General features: G+C 37.4%; 2 protein-coding genes across 2 annotated transcripts; both read right to left on the bottom strand.

Moving 5' to 3' along the window:
• Positions 1-3,064: 3,064 nt before the first annotated feature.
• Positions 3,065-10,785, bottom strand: LOC121959027 (5-hydroxytryptamine receptor 3A-like). Its single transcript, XM_042508208.1, has 12 exons — positions 10,713-10,785; positions 9,841-9,918; positions 9,239-9,307; positions 8,751-8,905; positions 7,384-7,428; positions 7,153-7,262; positions 6,792-6,961; positions 6,144-6,304; positions 5,168-5,378; positions 4,896-5,075; positions 4,623-4,675; positions 3,065-3,310 (listed from the first exon to the last, which is right to left on the bottom strand). The coding sequence occupies exons 1-12, from the start codon at positions 10,783-10,785 to the stop codon at positions 3,065-3,067; spliced, it is 1,551 nt and encodes a 516-aa protein (XP_042364142.1).
• A 2,402-nt stretch (positions 10,786-13,187) lies between these two features.
• LOC121959026 (5-hydroxytryptamine receptor 3A-like) lies at positions 13,188-20,181 on the bottom strand. The gene is made up of 13 exons (XM_042508207.1): positions 20,148-20,181; positions 19,398-19,475; positions 18,992-19,060; positions 17,826-17,983; positions 17,557-17,601; positions 17,319-17,428; positions 17,048-17,217; positions 16,709-16,857; positions 16,193-16,403; positions 15,933-16,100; positions 15,754-15,836; positions 14,642-14,738; positions 13,188-13,240 (listed from the first exon to the last, which is right to left on the bottom strand). Exons 1-13 carry the CDS (start codon positions 20,179-20,181, stop codon positions 13,188-13,190), a joined length of 1,425 nt encoding a protein of 474 aa, XP_042364141.1.
• Positions 20,182-21,330: the final 1,149 nt, after the last annotated feature.

Genomic DNA, 21,330 nt, shown 5'->3' with positions numbered 1-21,330 from the left:
ATTAAAAAAGGGGTAAGATGAAGTAAAAAATGTATTCAATCCCACCCCTTCCCCATAAGTCATTGAATTTAACACATGACATTAACTACTAATAATCGGTATCAGCCCTGAAAAAACAATATTGGTCGACCCTTTTTACTGATTTACAATTTTTCAAAGCTTTTTAATACTGTATTCACATTCCTGTATGTTCTTGTTGTATTTTAGTAAACAGACTATATAATTCTTTTTTTTATACAACTCGATTTTAAGAAAATAAACCAAACTGTTATGGTTTCACAGGGTTAAATGCATGTGAAAGTTGTCTGACCACAGCACAAAAATAACGTCAATCCACGTTTCAAAGGGTCGGAGTCACAGCACAGTCATATGATGCATTGATTGTTTAATTTAACTCATTTTTCCAGACAAACTGAGACACAGAAGGTGAGAAACTTACCAGCTCTCTGACTGGCACCTCGGTGAGGTTACACAGGCTCAGGTCCACTTCATTACCGCAGATTTTATCCTTCAGGTTCAACACTTTGCTGTTTTTACTCATCGTGGAGTCTGTGCGGACACACTGTGGCATTAGCGTGAAAAATAAACACTGACACGAGGGGATTTTGACACTATTTTCAACAGTTACTGCAGAGACTTTTGACTAGCACAGAGCAGGAAACCCTCCAACGTTGATGTTTTTACCCGATTTGCTCACCTGTTCTCAAAGCGGTGATAAAACTGCGCTCAAGTGTGACAAACGAAGGAAATAAAATAAATGGTCCGAACTTCTAAATGTGAATAAAGTTAGTAGGAAAGCTCTGACACGCTGGAAAGTGTGTTTTTTTGGCAGCACTGACTGCCTCAATGAAGATCCACGTCACTGACTCAACCACGGAGACAGTGAAGCGAACAGCGCCACCTGCAGCCCCGGAGGACACAGCACACACTGCAGGACGTGACGAGAACTGCACCTAAATAAAATAAACAGAGAAAAATTATTGGTCAACTTAGGAAAATGTTAAAAAAAACATATACATAAACAGGACTCTATGCCTCGTATCAATTCACCTATTTTAATTTTTTATTATCATTATAACATGTATTTATATAATAGTCATTGCACTGAGTACAAGCGTGACACATTGAAATGCAGTTTGGCATCTAAAAAATGCAAAGAGCAGTAAAGAACAGAGTAATAAAAACAACAACAACAATAATAATAACAAAATATGGACTAAATACAATGTTGAATAAACAGTAAGGGATGTGTACACTCTAATATATATTTAAGATATATTTTAGCATGGTGGGCAGTGCACAAGCAAAAACACTCAATAGTGAGAGCAGGGTTGCAACTGTATAAGACTTTCACGATATGATACTGAAAACATGAGAAAGGGGCTGACAAGCAACTTAAGAAATAACTCACTGAAATGTCAAGAAAAAAAGGAAAAAACAAGAAAAAAAATCTGTAAATAACTTTATTTATTGTTTTGTTTTTGTTTGTTGGATAGAGCCTTTTATCATAACCTCAGTGTGATAAAAAAAAATACACTTCTGTCATTTTTTTAAATTCACAGACATCATAATAATATCCTGTATGATTGCATCTGGAAAAAAATATAAAAGACATTTCTTTTACTAACACAATAGTTATAAAATCTATGTGAACAGGAGCAAAGCATTGTCAATGTAGTGACTACAAGTGATGGATTTTTTTTTTTTTTTAACTAATACCATATTTATAGGAAGTTTCACACCGTATATTCTCCATATATGCCCCAACCCCAAGTTGTTTTCTGAGAATTTGTACAACCCTCGGTTAAAGCATCAGGGTGTAGTCAGCATTAAAGGATACTCATTTGCGCATTTCTCTCCTGCAGTGTTATGTAAAAGAAGTTCACTTCCAAAGTATAAATTAAATTTATCTCTCAAATATATTTGAATATTCTGAATAAGAAAAAGTGTGCAATATCCATCTTAGAAAATGACCATCTGGGCATGTTTTTTTATAGTGTCTGTTTAAATTCCAATGATTTTCGCAGTGAAATGTGATATTTCATCCAAAACATACATGCCCACTTTAGGCAAATAATAGCATGTGCATGGAGATGCTAAAATAGTTAAAAGCTTTCTCTCAAGTTTTAAAAACTGAGTGCAACTCCATTAACACCTTTGAGGAGAAACAGCTTAAAAGCTCCCCATTTGAATGATTCATCACTTAGAAACCACAAAAGAGATGAGAGCTCTCTAAATCAGCAGCAGTTTCTCCACTGAGAATTTTTTGTAAAGTGGCTCTAATCAATATTGTAATATGAATGATGGAATTCGTGAACTCTTATGCGAAAGTGGACGATCGTAGTGATGAACCTGCAGGAAACTATGACCCCCCTCTGCAGCCCCTCTCAGCTCTGAGGAGCATTTTAGCATCTTTCAGCTCATTGTTTTAGTTCTCTGGCTTCACTGTCACACCAAATGCAAAGAAATAAACAGAGAGTTTGGTTCTTACTGTTTATTTCTGCATTGCAAAGCATCTGATTCATCTCTTCAGACCCAGTATAGAGCAGGACATCATGAATACAAAAAGCAGAGTATTGCAGCTAAATATTGTTTTTCTTGCACTTAACGGCACGCTTTATTGTGAAAATATTTTATATTTACAATTATTTCAATATGTTTTGGATGAATAATAAGTATTGCCCAAAATGTTTATCGAGGACTACACTCAATTTGTTAACACCACCATGCATATTTTTTTTCAGTATTTGTACAGTGGACTGGACTTATTACTTAACAGAGACATAGGTCTAACTCTTTGAGGCATTTTAGTTTACTAGAATATAACAAGAAAATGTGTTTGATGTGAAACACTGTATATAACATGCAAATAGCACATGTGTGTATTATCAGTACCACTGAAGGATTAAATATTAGCCAAGTGCACCTTTCATCATCAGCTTTAAAATAGTAGAAAATAAAAGTAAAAAATAAAAATGACTGTCAGAATTACGTATATATAGGCTAGCGGAGTAAGAATTAAGTGTGTTGTTAGTGACTCAAGTCAGTGACACCAAAGCGCAAGTCAGGCACTATCATCTTCTGCAGTACTCCACATGACAAACATAAAGAGTAAAAACACAATTGTAGCTATAACATAGAAAATGAAGAAAACTTTGTTGATTTTTCGAGCCATTCTGGTCCAGTAGCCGGGCCTCCTGTCCTCCCTCCTGCTGTTTAGGACCAGAGTCAACGTTTTCATCGCCTCATTCGGCTCATCTGAGAGCTTTCCAGAGTCACGGCACCCCTCTGGCAGTTGGCTGCTGCTACCCTGAAGTGGTTTAATAAATTGTGATTACGTAACATGATTATGCTTATACAGCTGTTACATTTGACATCCACATTTTTGTATCAGTTGTAATCTATCTATGGAGATTTTTCACATTTATACAAGTAATAGTTAATATTCAACAAGTTCAGCATCATCCAATATAATCATGGGATGTACAAACTTGAAGAGTATTATACCACCTATACCATGTCAACTTGCCAACAAAATGCCACATGATAAGTAGAATTTGTTCACTGAGACTGAAGATGAGACTGCCCTGATTCAAGTCACTCATGAACTATTGTCATCCTCGGACCCTGGTTTCATGGCCATACTCATCCTTTTTTACCTCAGCGCTGCTTTTGACACTATTAACCAATTCACACTAATCACATGTTTCAAATTCACCATTGGTATTACTGGCACTGCTCTCTCCTGGTTCAAGTCCTCTCGCTGCAGAAGACATCAATTCATCGCTATCAACAACTGCATATCGTCCATAATTCCTGTCATCCATGGCGCCCCCCAGGGTTCAGTGCATGGTCCCCTCTTTTTCATGCTTTACATGCTACCACTTGGAAAAGATCCTCTGAAACCACAGCTTCCAGTTTCACTGCTTAATGGATGACACTCAACTCATCCTCTCCCCCAAGACCAACACTGACTTCACTCACTCCACCCTCACCACTTGCCTGAAGCCCTTTTTTGACCAAGCAGTCAGGTTCAGTTCAGTTCAGTTCGGTACAAATTGTTTGCTTTTCCATTAAGACGAGTTGTATATGGTACCAACAGAACTGTTCCTTACCGTCCCCGTCTTTTTTCACCTTTCCACCTAGCAAATAGGTTTGCAGGATTTGTTTTCATGATCTTGTGAGGCTGATTTATTTGTTAATTTCAGCTTCATAGCAGAGCTTTACTGTTGCCGCCTTCACCTACAATGGAGTTCAATGGTGGCGCATTAAGTTAGAATTGCAAACAAACACCTGTGTTGTACGTGTCCGGTTATTTAAGGCTAACCCACACCAGCAAAAAAAAAAAGGACTTTGTGGACATGATGAGAGTGAATGGAGTTTTGTTTGTGACTGTCACAAAAATATATTAAAATTCATTAGGAAAGTCATTTTTGAAACACAGCATCTTTATCATTTGACAATCCACAAAACACAATGTTAACACTTTATCTGAACCCTTTCTGCAGGAAGAAACGTCCTTTTAATTTTATGTCCAACATCTACTTGGCAATAAACCAGATTTTCTTTTTTTTAAGCTTTTTTTCCATATTCGGTTTTAAAAAGTGTAATTTAATACTAACCTCTTTAGATGGCGTTTCACCAAGACACACATCACAGTAAAATTTCTCAACCTCTGAAAAGATGCATCAGATAAACGACATGGTTAGTCCATATTTAAAATTACACAACTGACCATTTTATATTTTAAGATTCACGTGTGCCTGTTAAGAGAATTGAAAAAATAATTTAGAGTGGACATTTGGAGTAACTTCTATGCTGCATCACAAATTGACAAGATTATAAACTTTATCTTTTGAGATCATAAACATAACTACAGACTTAGTGAATCTTACCTCTAAAAGAGTTGTGGAAGCTGACTTTGCTCTGTTTTACTCCACAGTCCTCACTCCAGCTGTGGTCTTTATCTGCCTCGCTGTCTTGGGATGCAGAGTCTTTTTCCATCAGATACATCACCACAATCGTCTCCATTAGGCTCAGCATCATCAAACCAAAAATCCCAATGCAGTAGATCGCTGAATGGGGCAAGCGGTATCATTAATGTGGACAAGTAACCAGACAGAAAGTCAATATATGATGTTCCTGCTCATATGAAGTCCAGCAGTACCTATAAGTGGAATCCTGTCTGAAGAGCAAGGCAGAATTTCATTGAGAATAAGCTGCATCACAGTGACGGCCAGCAGCACAGTGACCTTGAAGCTGAGCTTCTCACCCCCAGTGTCTGAAATCATGAAGGAGGCCAGGTCCAGACACAAGAAGAACAGGATGGGAAGTAAGAAGTTGGCGATGTAGAGGACAGATCGCCTCTTCATGGTGATCTGTGAAATGGTGGATAAGAGTCAAACAGTTGATCTATACAAGGCTTAACTTAAGCAACCACAAGTATCAAAGGTATGCAGCAGTACAAAACAAGTGCAACAGTTGGGTATCTGTCCAAATCTGACCGTGTCTAATGTGGTCAAAGAAGCACTCAAATCACTTACTTACGTAAAATATTAAGAAAAGAGGAAGAGTAGGAATTCTACACTGAAGGGCAAATTCACCAAATGAGTGTGCGGCTTTTGCAGCCACAAAAAAGCTGCACAAGTGAGATGAACAAAAATTTAAATTCTCAAAGCATGTGCAAGTTTGAAATGCATCCCCAACTGCGCTGCCAAGCTAAAAGCGTCTCTCTGCTGCTGTATTATGTGTGCATGTTTGAGTCCGGTAATATGCCAACATTTTTTCGGCCACTTTCAATACAAATACTTTCTCCCATAGCGGCATAAAGGTGAGACGACTCCGTCGCCTCATTTCAGGATTGTACCTTATATACAGATTAGCAATGGCTTTTGATTGTTGTCTAGGCTTATGCACTGAGCAGCAGTTTGGAGTATCTGGCCTTTTTTGCAGTCTCTAGGTGGAGTCCCGTAGAGGGTAACTTAATATAGTTTTTTTTTATTATCTATTGTTCTCTATTCTTCTCTGTCCATGTCTGTCTGAGGCAGAGATCGTTCCAGGCTACACGAGCGACTGTTTTGTGTGAAGTGGAAAACAGAATGATTACTGTCCACCTCCATGTGTCTGTATCCAGAAATACTTACAGTGTAAATGATCGTGCTTTGCACAAAGCAAAAATTGTTGACGGTTTGGTTTTTGACGGTCATGTTGAGGAACAGCCACTCGGACTGGGTCTGTATCAACCCGTGAGACCAGTTTGTCGCCACTGAAGTGTTGAACCAATTCTCAAGCTGTATTGCTCTGTCTGAGATTGGAGATGAAAATAAAACTGTGAGGTTTCATTGAAGGTTAATAAAAAAGAAATATATAGTACGTGTGTAGAAGTCAGTAAGGTCAAGTCATCTTTATTTGTATGGCAAATTTCATAAGATGTCAGCTAAATGTGCTTCACATACAATAAAGTAACGTAAGGTAACGTTTGGTAAATGAAGTGTTTTCGGAAATGTCACTTTGTTTTCTGAAATTTTGCAGTGTTTGGGAAAATGTAATGTTTTGGGAAATGTTCTAGGGTTTTGGAAAATACTGTCGTGTGCGGAAATATTCTATTTTCTTAAGTGTTTTGTTTTGTTAATTGTTGCAGTGTTTCTGGAAATGTAGTGTTTTCTGAAATGTAAAGTGTTTTATGAAATGTTATCATGTTTTGACCCCCAAGGCCACCGTACAAACATGACAACATAAACACAGATTAAAGGAACATATAAACTTTTAAAAACAATGAACTACAGACTTACCAGAGTGTATGACAGATTTAAAAGTGAGGTTGCAGCTCAGAACGTCGAAGGGAAATTGGTAAACTTGCATCCTGCAGGTGCTGACCACCACCTTGCTGTTCCTAAATATGACTTCACTGTGATGATAAGCAATAAGATAAGGACAGGAGGGGGCCTTGTCCTTCTCTGTCCTGTATGAAAACAAACACACGTATGCTTTAAACTGAATTCCACACATTGTTATTATTATATTGTACAACATAACCTAATGCAAAATGCACTGAAATTATGCAATGAACCACGAAACATGTCATTTCTAAACTAACACGATGATCTTTCACTAGTTACTGTTGTGAATGTTTGTGGATGCATTCAAACTTACATTTCTTGAATAATTATATCTGGCTTCCACAATACTTCAGTAGGAATATAAATCTCCTTAATATCACAAAAGTCTTCAGGTTCCCAATGAATCAAATCATCTTTCCAAATCTACAGAGGAAAAAAGGGATGCATGGATTAAAACAAAATAAATTTGAGTGTGCCGACAGAGTGACAGGTGGGAATTAATTTAATTAAAATTTGATTTTTTTTTTCATCTAAAACAACTTACTGTATCAACCCAAAGGTAAGAAACAAATTCCTGGTCCTTCTCGTTCTATGAGCAAAGAAATATGTGTGAAATGACATTTTGGTAACTGTCACAGTTTTTTTTTCAGCATTTAGTACAAGTTTGCAAACATCAAAATTCATGTGACAGTTTTGAACGAGCTCACAAGAGTCAGATACTATGAACAAACAAATGGCACTTCAGTTAACACCTGACATTAAAAACAAGTACAAACATAAAGTGTACGCAGAATCAAGTACAATGAGTCAACAGCTCCACCAAGCATGTAAAAATGTGCTTCATTAAATTAAAAAAACTAAAAGGTTCAACTAAAAATGGCACCAAGTGTCAGTTAGCAAGTGTACGGTGGCCCTGAGGGTCAAAACAAAACATCAAGCCAAAAAACACCACTGCATTTCCCAAAAAACTGCAATATTTCCTAAAACACTTTAACTGGGAAAGGCTGTAGTGGTTTGGGAATTGTTAAAGTGTTTTGGGAAATTTAGTGTTTTGATAAATGTTGTTGTGTTTTGGCCCTCAAGGCCACTATACTATACCATTAGCAGCATGGTATAACTAATAAGTAGGTGTGTGCCTTTGTGTGACCCTGTTTACACCTGAGTGACTGGATCAGATTTGGGCAGCATCCAGTACAGGTGTGAATGCACTCAGTGAGTCTTCAATGTGTCTAGAGGTTCATTCACTCAGACACTATTTTGGGATGGCCTGGGCTGCATATGGGCACAGTCTTTCAGCAGTGAGTGTGGGTTTGTGTCCTTGGACATATTCAAGGACTACCAACTCAGCTGATGTACTTCCAACTCAAACTTTCTGTTGCAAAAGACCATTCCCAGAGCTTCTCTCAAACCTGGCTGACTAATGGTCAAATGGAGAAGTACTTTTTTTGATAGTTGTTCATGTACTTTGTGTCGAACAGACAATGAAAATTTGGCAACCAACTTTATGAAAACTGTAAAGAAAACCATCATTCTTGGCCCAAAAAACAAAAATAAAACAAATTCAAAAGGTCAAAAATCCCCTTATGAAGAGTCTGACTGATATCAAAATTAAGCCAAAACATAAAAAGCTTAATCGATGGTAACATTGATGCTGGCTCATAGTCTGTTTTTTTAGAGAGCAAACCTGGCAGGCTTACCCTTGCAAACTAATGTGAGATAAAATTCATAAATGGCCGCATGGTAGCACTGTAAACACCACAAGTTAATCACTGGCTCCTTGACCAAACATTTCAAAAGATACAATGTGATTGTGTGATATTTTTTAATGTTACAAACAGAAAAATAGAGTCAATATAACCTCCACAACAGAGAAATAATAATGATGATTTATAATTACAAGCAAACACTTACCACATCTAGAATAGCATAGAGTGCTACAGCCAGTGTCACCCGGGTAGGTTCAATACCACCAGGCCGGGTCATTGAAATCTCCTCATTTTTGGTCAAATTTAAGTGCTTCAAAATATCCCGATCCCTGCAGCTTCTCCTGGAGGACCTCCGATCTACTACAAAAACAACAAGACACATTTTCTATGAGAGCTTAATCTTAAGAGGAAATAAATGGGGAGGTGTGATACACTTAAATATTGTTTAAAATTAGAGCTTCAAAGCACCGTGTCTGAATTATGGTCTCTCAGTTTTATTAACCACATGTTTATAACTCCAACTGGCACCAATCATATACAAGCGCCTCTGTTGTCCAGCGTTAGGGCGCTAAATTAGGAAATGCTCCTGTGGGTTGCAGTAGAGGGTAGGAACAAATGACTCATGTTGGCGTATGGGTTGGAGGACTTGCTGGAGATATAAATACTCTGTATCTGTTTGTTTCTTGTACGTACCTTCCTCAGAGCTCCTGCTGAAGTTCTGCTGAAGCTCCGTCTTTTCTGAGTAATTGGAGGCACTTCCACCTGACAGCAAGGAACAGAAAGGTCTTGTGTATACATATTCATCTGCAGCAGTTTAATCCTTTATTAAACTGTTAGCAAAAGCTCTCTCAGAACACAATTTCAAGATTGTATTCATAGTTTTGTTCTTTGAAAAAATAAATAAATAAATAAACAAACATAAATATATAAATAAATAAAAAAGTAAATCGTGTCAGTAAATCAAATTTAGTGAATAAATACTTTTCAGTAAACCACATTTAGTGAATGAATATATTTTCTCCCTCAGCTCTGGTGGAAGGATGAATATTCATAGATATAGTGTCAGAAAAGAGTACACAGGTTTTAAGTATACTGATTCATTCATAGCATTTTACATTTTTATTAAGCTTTTGGCATAAGCTCTAATTTTAAGATCTTATTAATCTTATCTTTTTGACATCCTATTTTTTCCAATAAAATAAAATAAATTAGGGAATAAATACTTTCTCCCTCAGCTCTAGTGGAAGGATGATTATTCATACATATAATTACTGGAGTGTTTCTTTTTCTCATACTTTCCTCAAAGCTGTAGCTGGACTTCTGTTGATTATCAGGACGCTCCGGTTGCTCTGAGTAATTGGAGGCACTTACACCTGTCAGAAAAGAGTATATAGCTCTTCAGATTCAATATTATTTTCATGCAAACACTTCTCCTGCCTTCATCCACAGGATGACAGCTACGACTGTGATATTGAAGGCTGAAATCAGGTGTGATCAAGTGAACCACTCCTTTTCAATTCCTGCGTGATCTTGACAAAAAAAATTTTTTTTTCATTAGAAAATGCGCTTTGTTATGTCAAGATAACAAAATTCTTAACTCTAAAATAAGGGCATTAAGAAATAATTACAAGCATGGGCGTCCTTGGCCTCCATGCAAACCTCCTCCAGTTTTGCAATCGCATAAAAAATGTAAAATAGGGTCAGTTGACCAAATTAACTGCACTAAAAACTCTCTATTACTATTTTTATGAAGTGATATTCATAGTTGCTACTGTGTAAAATATTTGTTTTATTTTCATGCTGTAAGTATTACACATAAAACTCCATTCTCAGTTGTATGAGAGTGGAAATAGAGATTTTAATATTTCTGTAAGTATGTTAACTGAGCAATTAGTATTAATACACTTTAATACATTTTTTTTTAACAACTGTAATTTTGGCACAACTGAGAAAACCCTGGAATTAAAGTGTGCTAACGCAACACTTTACACTAAGTGTGCTGCAATGTGACAGCAAATCAGAGGATCAGTCCACCTTTACCTGGTTCTTACCATGTCATGTTGTGACACTGTTAAAATAAAACAGTTCTGATTAATTAAATCAACAATGTACCACAAACGCTCAGGAAATAATCATGAGTAAATAATAATAGCCAAAATTTTCTCACCTGTATGCGCCATACAGAATTGATCCAGCTCACCTGTGAGGAGGAGCAGAAAGAGGAGACATGTAAGCGTCATGATTGATTGAGCGGTCTGCAAAGTTAGTGATCATCCATGTTCTCTCTTTGTCTGAAAATGTTTGTTGCTGTTATATCAATGACTTGTACCGGCAGAGGGATGGGCAAATGTAATGACCAGCCCATCTTATATCTTATTATTCTAGTAACAGAACCACATCTAATGCAACGAAGCTGCCAGGAACTGCCAACACCCTCAGATTGGATTAGTATCTTATATTTGCACTGTATATATGTTTATATTCTCTTGATTGTCAGGGTGAAATGTGATATCTAAATTAACGAAGCACTGGGAAACAAAGCATGGTGGACACTTTGTTTTCTGTTATCTTTTGCTCTGCTATTTTTTGTAACTTTTAGTGAATCAGACAATCTAACAATCATGTCTACTTTATGCAAAAACTGGTTGTGTGTGTGGAGGAATTACAGTAAGGCAGAGTATGAATTCCTCTCTAAAGCTTGTAAAACCAAGTGCATCACCATCAACAACTTTGAGGAGAACCAGTCTGAAAGCTCTCCATTTGTGCAGTTCATCACTCTGAAACCACAAAAGAGATGAGAGCATTCTCGATCATCTGCAGAGGATCAATATCGTCTCTAATCAGTGCTGTTATGCTGTATTCATTTCTTGTTAATTGTTAATAATTGATTATACTGAATCTTAAGACTACTTATGTAAAGTGAACGCTTCTAGTGATGAGGAATCATCACTGTGTTTTGCAGCTCCCCTCAGCTCTGAGTTTTGGTTCTCCGGCCCATAATTCCCATCGACTATATGAAATGAAAGACATAGCACTGGGACCTGTGAACTTCACATATGATTTGTTATTTTGTATGGACTGAAACTGAACGTGTAAAATATCTCCCTTAAGTTCAGCTCTCTTAGAATATGGTGGCTAAAACTGCATCGTCGAAAGAAATACAATTTGCACTCAACTTTCCATGATGCCGCGTGTTTACAGCTCAGTGTCAAGTCCCGCCCGTGGACCCGGCTTCAAACGTGATAAGGCACCGCTGTCACGGGGATATGTGACCCGCCTATGTAACCAAGCCAAGAAAAGAAGAACCTTTATTGTCCTTTACCCACTCACTCCTAGACCCCATGTGAGGAAGGTCGGGGTTGTGGAGGACCTGCTACGCCCTCCCCCGCTTTCACACCTTTAAGCTCACAGCAGAAAGCTCTTCCATGTGACCTGCTCCCAGAAGGCACAAAAACCCAGTCAGCGCTTTTAGCAAACACAAGGTTTGAAAGCTTACTTTCCAAGTGAAAAAAAGGAAACTAAGGAAAGCAAAGACTGCACTGGGACCCCTTTTCTTCTTCACAAAGCAACTCTTCCCTCAATCCATTCACTGGTAAAGTAACAACTGGGTTTAACAACAGAGCAACAGTGCAGGCTAAGCAAGACTGTTTAACTCTGTCTTTTGTCATGTCTGACATGTTTTCATTTAATACTTTTCAATGATCGACTTTTGTGATCGATTTGTATTAAGGTTATTGGTCAGCTGGCTAAGCTGATGTTAGCTGTCTTATGATATATAGAGCTGTGTATGCAACTAAAGATCCCTTTTACTAACCTGAGCAGCTTTTAACACTATAAATCGCATACATATACTCATATAATTTGACTTTCAACACAACTGCAAACAGAGAGAGAAGTTTAAGTTCCCGCGCCTTTCTCTTTTTGAGCGACCACACATGGTGAGGCAAAACATCCCCGACCTCAGTGGCCATTCGTAGCCATGTTGTTAGACAATTTGCACTCACACCGACACACACTGACACATATACACACTCACACTTTTTTTTATTAATACTGAATAGTTAGGAATTCTGTGTTTATTTTGCTTTTTTTCTTTATGAATACATTTGCATTAGGAATTGCTTCCCCTTTAATATAGCATGAAAGTGAATAAATCACCAACTAACGTGTCAAGATCTCCAAATCATTCAGTATTTACTATAAATATGGACAATTTGATTATAATTATTAGTTTAATTATTAATCACGGTTTCAAATTGATAATTTAGTGTATTTTATGTGACAGATTTCAATGATTGGCTATAATTTTTCCTTTTTCAGTAATGCTGCCCCACAAGGTGCTTTAATTTAACTTCAGTTTGTCATCATCTTGTTTTCTCGGAGCCAGAAGTGACCATTTCTGGATAAAAGGCTGGAGCTGTAAAGCAGCGAGCGTCTGACACACTGCCTGTTACTCAAGCATCCCTGCCAGCAGAAATAAATCTGCACCTTAATAAAATGTAAATGCAAGTTATTTAAAATAAATCCCTTTAGTCAGACATTTACAGCTGGAGGGTGTAAACATCTTAATTTCTGCAATAATGATGGGCATTTGTAATTTGAGGAACTGCAGTTTTTGAAACTTCCTCGTTGGCTTTATTTTTCAGCTCTGAAGGTTGCCACGGTAACTCTGTTTTGGTTTGCTGTCACTGTCCACTGTCACACATTAAATAAACAGAGGGAAAAGGTTTTGCTTTCATTGTTTATTTCTACTTCTTAAACAGTCTGATTCATCTCTTCAGAGCCAGTACAGAGAGCTAATCCCAGGACACTGTATACACACAGCAGAGTTGAGATGTGAAAGAACACCACAGAAACACACGATTACAGTGAACTCAGTAAGAAGAACACATTTAAGGCTGCAGAACAATAAAGATGTTGTTGAAGTGTTAAGGGACACCTGTCCAGTTTTTTTAAATTAAGTTTCTTTTAATTCTGCTGCGCAGTTAAATAAAGAATAACGGCTGCGGCTTGAGAGCAGCCGAGTCAGAGAAAATTACTCAAATTACTACAAAATTTAACAAAAACCATTTGTTACAAACTGGCAGAGACGGGACCAAGTCATTGTCCACTGCTGCAGTGATTATTTTGAGACAATGTCATTTAAAAGAGATAAGATTCCTGTTTGAACTAAACAGTTGTGAGAACCTATATGCTTTGAATTTGCTTGCATTTAACTGTATAATTAATACTTAAAATATTTTATATTTAAGGGATTTTTAAAATATTCTATACGAGCAATTTGTTAACATCTGCATGCATCATTTTTTTTTTTAAATATTTGTACTTTTGACTCATTACATAAAAAGCTATGTTGTGCTGGCAATGTCAAAGAGCTACGATAAGATTTCTGTTGAAACAAAATATCTGTGAGATCCTGTATGTTATGAATCTGCTTGCACTTAACTGCATGTTTCCTAGTAAAATATTTTCTATTCAATTTTTTCTTAACATAATGTTATATATTTCAGGGGAATTAGGGGGACTGTATAGGATTGCATGCAATTTGTTAACATCTGCATGCATAATTCTTTTCTAAAATTTGTATTGAGGATTGGACTCATTACATAACATAGACATTAGTCTAACTCTTGATTGCATTTTAGTTTACCAGACTACTACAAGACAACGTGTGCGTTTGATGTGAACCACTGTGCGTAACATGCAAACAGCAGATGTGTGTATTATCAATACCACTGAAGGATTAAATACTACCTGAACAGCCAAGTACACCTTTGACCATCAGCTCTAAAGCAGCAAACATGATGTACAAATCAAACCACTTGTTAGGTTTAGATGTAGGCCAGGGAGGAAGAATAAAGTGTCTGGTCAATGACTCAAGTTAGTGACACCAAATTTGGACACTCTGTAGCTTCTCTACCTGCAGAATGAATTGTTAGTCTTCAGAAATATCAGGGTTTTTATCTTCTCCAGTGCTCCACATGATAAAAATATGTAATAAAAACACACTTGCAGCTATAATATAGAAAATGAAGAAAGCTTTGTTGATTTTTTTGGTCATTCTGGTCCAGTAGCCGGGCTTCCTGTGTTCCGTACTGTTGTTTAGGACCAGAGTCATAGTTTTCACCGCGTCATTCAGCTCATCTGAGAGTTTTTCCGAGTCATGGCACTCTGTCAGTCGGTTGCTGCTAACCTGAAAAATTAGTTGCATAAACTTTAGTTAAATAAAATGATTATATGAATACAGCTTCTACATCTGATATTCAGATATTTGTATCAACTGTAATCTAGCCATGCAGATTTCTTCAAACTTTGCCCCAAAACAAGTAATTAGCAATAGCAGAGATTTTTACGTCCAGCGTCTTTCATCATAATCACATAAGACACAAACTTGGAGGGCACCATATTATCTATATCATGATTACAGCTTATCAATAAAATGCCATATATGATCAAATAATAACATTTGCTTATTTACTTAGAAATCTAAATTAGCGCTTACTTTATTGTTCTCAATAAATAGGTTTCTGACCAGCATCTTCAGTGAGATACGGGGCAGAAAACGAACCAGAATGACTTAGAGCTTATAAACATATCAGATTTATAAAGCAATTCATTGGACCATTAACTGCACAAATCTCAAACTGATGGGTGGAAACTGGCCATTATCGCAGAAGGAAACTTCTCGATTAAATTAGAGTGAATAATTAGCTGATCACTCTTTCCGGTCAGAGCTCTCTATTCTATGAGGGCAGTGAATGGTTTTTGCACTGACACTACATGAAGAGCTTTTTCAAGTTTGGCTATTATTGTGTATTATATATATTATTATGTATTGTGTTTTAGTGTCCTATGACTTTTCAGAGAAAAAAAATCAAACAGATATTTCTTATCAGTAACGCTTTGCCTGCTTTGAAGTTAGGAATAGTGTATTTTACGCATAAATATACTAACAGTTTAACTACATTTTGAAGTAAATTACTGGTAGTTGAACTACATTAATACTTGAATAGTGAGTAAAGTTTTCAATACAATTGTATATAGAGGCATTCAATAAAAAAATTAATTTGTGTGTTTTTGCCTAACCAGCTGTTCATATGTTTCTGGTTGTTGTAAATGCAAACACTCACTCTCACACACACACACACACACACACACACACACACACACACACATATTTATGTTTTTAAGTGCAATTTAGTTCTCACGTGTTCGGTCACTGATGGCCGCTCAGATGGAGTTTCACCAGGAGACACATCGCAGATACTCATACAGTGTAATTTCTTGACCTCTGAAAAGATGCATTACACACAGCATTGTGAGTACAAATTCAAAATCACACAAGTGAAAATTTTGTATATACCCCATCTGTTGTTGTGAATCTCACCTCTACAACAGACTTTGTTCTGTTGGTCTCCATAGTCCTCAAACACGCTTTGGTCTTTATCTGCCTCGTTTTCTTGGGATGCAGAGTCTTTTTCCACCAGATGCATCACCACAATCGTCTCCATTAAGCTCAGCATCATTAAAGTAAACATCCCGATGCAGTAGACCGCTGCATGGGGCAGGCAGCATCGTTAATTTGGACAAATAACCAGGCACTGGGTCAGTGTGGGATATTATGGCACATATGAAGTGCAGTTATACCTATCAGTGGAATCTTGTTTGAAGAGGAAGGCAGGATGTCGTTGAGAATAAGCTGCATAACAGTGACGGCCAGCAGCACAGTGACCTTGAAGCTGAGCTTCTCGCCCCCATTGTCCGAAATCAGGAAGGCGGCCAAGTCCAGACACATGAAGAACAGAATGGGCAGCAGGAAGTTAACCACGTAAAGAAGAGACCGCCTCTTCATGATGATCTGCAAATCAGATGTTCAAGTGTTAGATGCAGTGGTGTACTGGAAGATATCTGACTGTTTAAATTTACCCATCTATCATCCAAAAAGGAATAGGAATAAGTCAGAGAGATAACCCACTTCCTGATGGGTAACCTAACTATATACCTGATGGTACACCCACCTCATCAACTACCACGACAACACTGGTCAGCTGGTTGATGTTTCCATTTGTCAAAGACTAAGAAACACGAGTGGAAAATCGTTTACAATACAGTTTACAATAGTTTACTCTCCACCTTTGAATGACTGCATCCAGAAGTACTTACAGTGTAAATGACGCTGCTTTGATTGTAGACAGTTTCCTTGCTGACGATCATGTCGATGAACACCCACTCGGACTGAGTCTGAATCATCTCGTGAGACCACTCTGAGGTTACTGAAGAGTTGAGGACCTCTTCAATCTGTAGTGCGTCATCTGCAGTAAAAGATAAAAATAAAAATGTGACGTAAAAAAAAAAATATATATGGCATATGTGTTCAGGTGACAATAAATTGTAACAGTCTTTAAAGCATACACATGCATTCAGACTTAGGCATGAGAACACAAAATAACAGTAACAACAAGAACTTATAAAACTTTTAAACACAACAGGTTGTAATCTCACCAAAGTGTATGGAAGACTTGAAAGTGAGGTTGCAGCTCTGAACATCAAACGGAAATCTGTAAACTTGCATCCTGCAGGTGCTGACCACCACCATGCACTTCTTAAAAACGACACTGCCTTCATATGTGACCATAAGATAGGGACTCCCAGGGGCTTCGCCTTTCTCTATCCTATATGAGAATAAGTAAATGTATACTTTGAACTGAATTTTACATGTTATTAAATTTTACAGCATAACTGGATGCGGGAGCATGTATACATTCAGACTTACATCTGTTCAATAATTAGATCTGGCTTCCACAATGCTTCAGTAGAAATATAAATCGTGTCAATTCCACAGAAGTCGTCAGGGTCCCAACGAATGTATTCATCATTCCAAAACTTCAAAGGAAAAGCAAAAGGAAAAATACATTTAAATAAAAGTAATTTAAATTTCCCAACAATTTCCGACAGAGGGAGACAAGAATTAATTCAATATAAAAGTGCTCTCTTCTTCAGCAAGAACTCACCATAAATGTAGAGATGTACGAGACAAATTTCTGGTCCTTCTCTTTCTATGAGCAAAAAATATGTGTGAAAATTTGACAAACATGTAGTGCTTCATAAATGGCCAGATAGTGGTGCTCTAAAAAACAACATTTAAACTACTTGGCCCATGGCATAACTATCCAGCAGATAGAACGTGTTTTTTTGGATATCCTGTTACATCACAGTCAAACACAAAAAAGGAACCAATGTCACTGACATGACGGAGGAAATAATAATTGCAACAACTTACCACATCAAGAATGCCATTGAGTAGTACAGCAAGTTGTATTTTCATGGACGACTTATAGTTTCTAACAGGCAGGGTCATGGTCTGCAGCTCATTTTTGGTCAAGTTCAAGTACTTTAAAACATCTCGATAACCACAGCTACTTTTAGAGGACTCCCCGTCTACAGTAAAAACATCAAGACACAAGTTTGAATTAGTTTTGAATTATTTGTCTTCATTGCATTATTTGTGCTTTCTGGAATAAAGTATTTAGTTTCAGGTGCATCACTAGTGCTTGACCCCAACCATCACGTCACCAAACTCATAATCCAGGACTTGACAGCTGGCTTGGCTATCCAGGACCTGAGAGACTTCGGTGAACAAGACAAACACGATTCTTTTCCAAAAGTATGGACTGCTTCTGGCCTTACCTCATCAATACTATTTAAGTGCATATCAACTCCTGGTGTGCACCTTGATCTGCCAGCCAGTATATGAAATCATTCTTGATGGCACTCCATTGCTTTATTGCAAGATGAGGAAAGCCCTTCGAACCATTGTCCTGCCAAGATGTGATCTTAAAAGGTGACAGATTCAAACTCAAAGAAGCTTTTAATTACCCCACCACCATCTCTACAGTCACAACTCGCCTGTCAGCAAATCCACTTCCAGTTCAATCCCCCACATCCACTACACTTTGGGAGTTCTTAGGAGTATGAGATCTGCTCCATCAAACCCGCTCGACACACCACCCTTGGATCTCAGACTGTCATGGAGGAGGTCTTGAGAACAATACTTAATGAAGTACAGAGCACTTTCAATTTCATGCCTCCGGGTTACACCCAGATCCGAACACTCCCAGTATAGTGCTGATGGGCAGCCTGACCCATCAACACCACCCATTATCTACTCATATACAGAGCTCCTCGGTTGAGTCAAAGAGTAATATTCTAAGCAACTAACAATAAATGAGTGGCATGTCAATGAGTGTATTTCATTCATTGACCAGTCGCCATATTTCCTGTTTTCGTGGTACAAGCTGTGGAGTTGTGCATCCATTAGACCAGTGCTTTAGGGTTCATTCATTCAAAATCACCAAGGTCATGCGTTCGGTATTCAGTCAACCAACACCTCTTTCATACACATATATAGTTACTGTGCCCTTTAGGGTGTTTGTTTGCTGTACCTACCTTTCTCAGAGCTCTGACTGAAGTTCTGTTGAAGCTCTAACTGTTCTGAGTGATCGGAGGGACTTCCACCTGACAGGAAAGAGTATACAGGTCTTACCCTGATTCAACTGTAGCACTTTAAAGTGTTGTTAAATTTGGGCAAAAGCTCTCTAAGGATCCAATCCTGAAATCTAATCTCATCTTCCGACATTTTTTCCTTTGAAAAATATAAACGCCTCACAATATGGAAGCTTCTGGTGATATTTTATACCAGAGAAGCCAAATTTTTTGTCTTTATACGGCAATGAGTAACCGGGCCCCACCTCCTGCACTGTATCCAGTAATCCTTATACATACATAGTTTAAACTGGTAAACATAAACATACAGTTGCTGTGACCTTTCGGAGTGATTCTATTTTGTACATACCTTCCTCAAGGGTCTGATTGGACTTTTGTTGATCATCATGAAGCTCTGGTTGATCCGAGTAACTGAAGGTAATTCCCCCTGACAGAAAAAGAGCATAAAGCTCTTTAGATTCAATATTATTTTGATAAACTCACATTTCATGTTTTCCAAGGCAGTATGATTAAATGTGCTCACTTTGAGCTTGACCTTGACAAACAGAAAAGCCAAAGTTGTTTTCTCATCATAAATTAACAAGACGTCATGAGAAAACAAGCTTTGTTATCTTGAGATTGCATTTTTTTTTAAAAAAAAATCAACTTTGTCTCTTTTCAGGAGCAGTATACCCATTACTCTGAATTATCTGCAGACCACACCGAACAGTTTCTAGGAAGAGTTATTGCTAATATTAATATTTTTTTACATTATTTTTCACGCTGCAATACAAACTAAACTCCATTCATCTGTATTGTATTGAAAACACAAATTTCAAGATTTCTGTAAGTTTCTGAACTGACCCTATTCACACCTTTTTTTTCTTTTTCAAAATGCTGACACAACTTTGAAAACCTTGGAATTTAAACTTGTTAGAAATCAGAGTGTAACCCAGCCTCCCAACTCTTACCATGATATATTTTAATAATATAAAAAAATAAAACAATTTTGACTGACTAAATTAAGAAGAAAATGGAATGACGAGGAAATAGTCATTAAATAATAACAGCCAAATTTCAGAGCTTTTCTCACCTACATGCATTAATTGTTCCAGCTTACCTGTGAGGAGAAGAAAGAGTAAACCTGCAAGCATCTTGGCTGTGAGAGGTCTACAAAGTAAATGAGCATCCATGTTCTGTCTGTGCTGTCTGGAAATGTTTGTTGCTGTTACATCACTGCTTTGTGCTGGAAAAAGGGATGGGCAAATTGAATGACTAATCCTCTTTCCCCTCTTATATCTCATTAGTCTTGTAACTAGATCACAAGTAATGCAACAAAGCTACCAGACACTTTGTTGCCTGTGGGGAGATTAGGAGTGTACCTATTTTCCTAGGGTCCTAAGTTCCAAAAGTTTGCACACTCTCGCATGCTGTATATAAATAATCTTGCTGGAAGTCAAACATGCTGAAAGTTTTGTTGGTTACTGTGATGTTGATTAAACGCATCACCTCACGACATCTCTGTGGCCTGTGAAGAGCTGATATGACAAACAAGCTGCATTTTGGCAGAGTTTTCCCCGAAGGTTCCCAATGAAGAAACGTGTGTTGATATCAGGTAGAGCTACTCGATTAAGGCCAAAATGATAATCACGATTATTTTGATCAATGCTGAACTCGTTATTTTTTATCACAATTATTCGTGGATTTTAGGGTTAAAATATTTTAATTGCGCTTAATATTTAAAAAAAATAGAGCATTGCGTTCACCTCCATGTTACGCTATATTCCTGCTAACCAACAAATATGGAATACGACTGCGTTGGTTATTCCAGTCTGTCTTTGAGAGCAGGATGGATCGGTTTTTTTTACTGTGACATGCTTTTACAGCTTCGCTGTTATTAACTTTTGAGTTGACAATGGACAAGGACAGGGATTTAGTGACTTCATGTTAGTATTGTTGTTTATCTTGATCTTCATGCATCCTTTGTAATATTATTTAATATTCTTATATTTTGGATGTAGTGGTGGAACAGCACCATCAGTGTGCATGTCACAAATCAAAGGCATGTTAATCTACAACCTAATGGCATATCTTTACCGATTATACTGAGTATACATGTTAGATAGCAGCAGTGTGCAAAACATGCAAACATTACTGACTGCATAGTATAAAGAGCTCTGATGATGCAGGATATAATACGCAGGGCCAGGTTTCCCCTGAACCCTTTCTGTGACTTGCTTGTAATAACAAGGGGAACTATATTTCAGTCACGTGTCATTATGAAGCACCATTATTGTTGTTCA

The sequence above is a fragment of the Plectropomus leopardus genome, chromosome 19, assembly GCF_008729295.1.
Source record: "Plectropomus leopardus isolate mb chromosome 19, YSFRI_Pleo_2.0, whole genome shotgun sequence".
NCBI lineage: Eukaryota > Metazoa > Chordata > Actinopteri > Perciformes > Serranidae > Plectropomus > Plectropomus leopardus.
The sequence above is the reverse complement of the archived record's forward strand: the minus strand, read 5'-3'. Positions and strand labels throughout refer to the sequence as shown.

What these genes read in the sequence shown, in the direction of transcription:
- LOC121959026 (XM_042508207.1), bottom strand. Translation starts at nt 20,181, where the DNA reads ATGCTTGCAGGTTTACTCTTTCTTCTCCTCACAG. An exon ending in ACTCTTTCTTCTCCTCACAG is followed by an intron (nt 19,476 to 20,147) that starts GTAAGCTGGAAC and finishes TTTTTCTGTCAG; the next exon opens with GGGGAATTACCTTCAGTTAC. An exon ending in CGTACATCTCTACATTTATG is followed by an intron (nt 17,429 to 17,556) that starts GTGAGTTCTTGC and finishes TTTCCTTTGAAG; the next exon opens with TTTTGGAATGATGAATACAT.
- LOC121959027 (XM_042508208.1), bottom strand. Translation starts at nt 10,785, where the DNA reads ATGACGCTTACATGTCTCCTCTTTCTGCTCCTCCTCACAGGTGAGCTG. An exon ending in TAAATCTGTCATACACTCTG is followed by an intron (nt 6,305 to 6,791) that starts GTAAGTCTGTAG and finishes CTCCAATCTCAG; the next exon opens with ACAGAGCAATACAGCTTGAG. An exon ending in AGACAGGATTCCACTTATAG is followed by an intron (nt 5,076 to 5,167) that starts GTACTGCTGGAC and finishes TGCCCCATTCAG; the next exon opens with CGATCTACTGCATTGGGATT.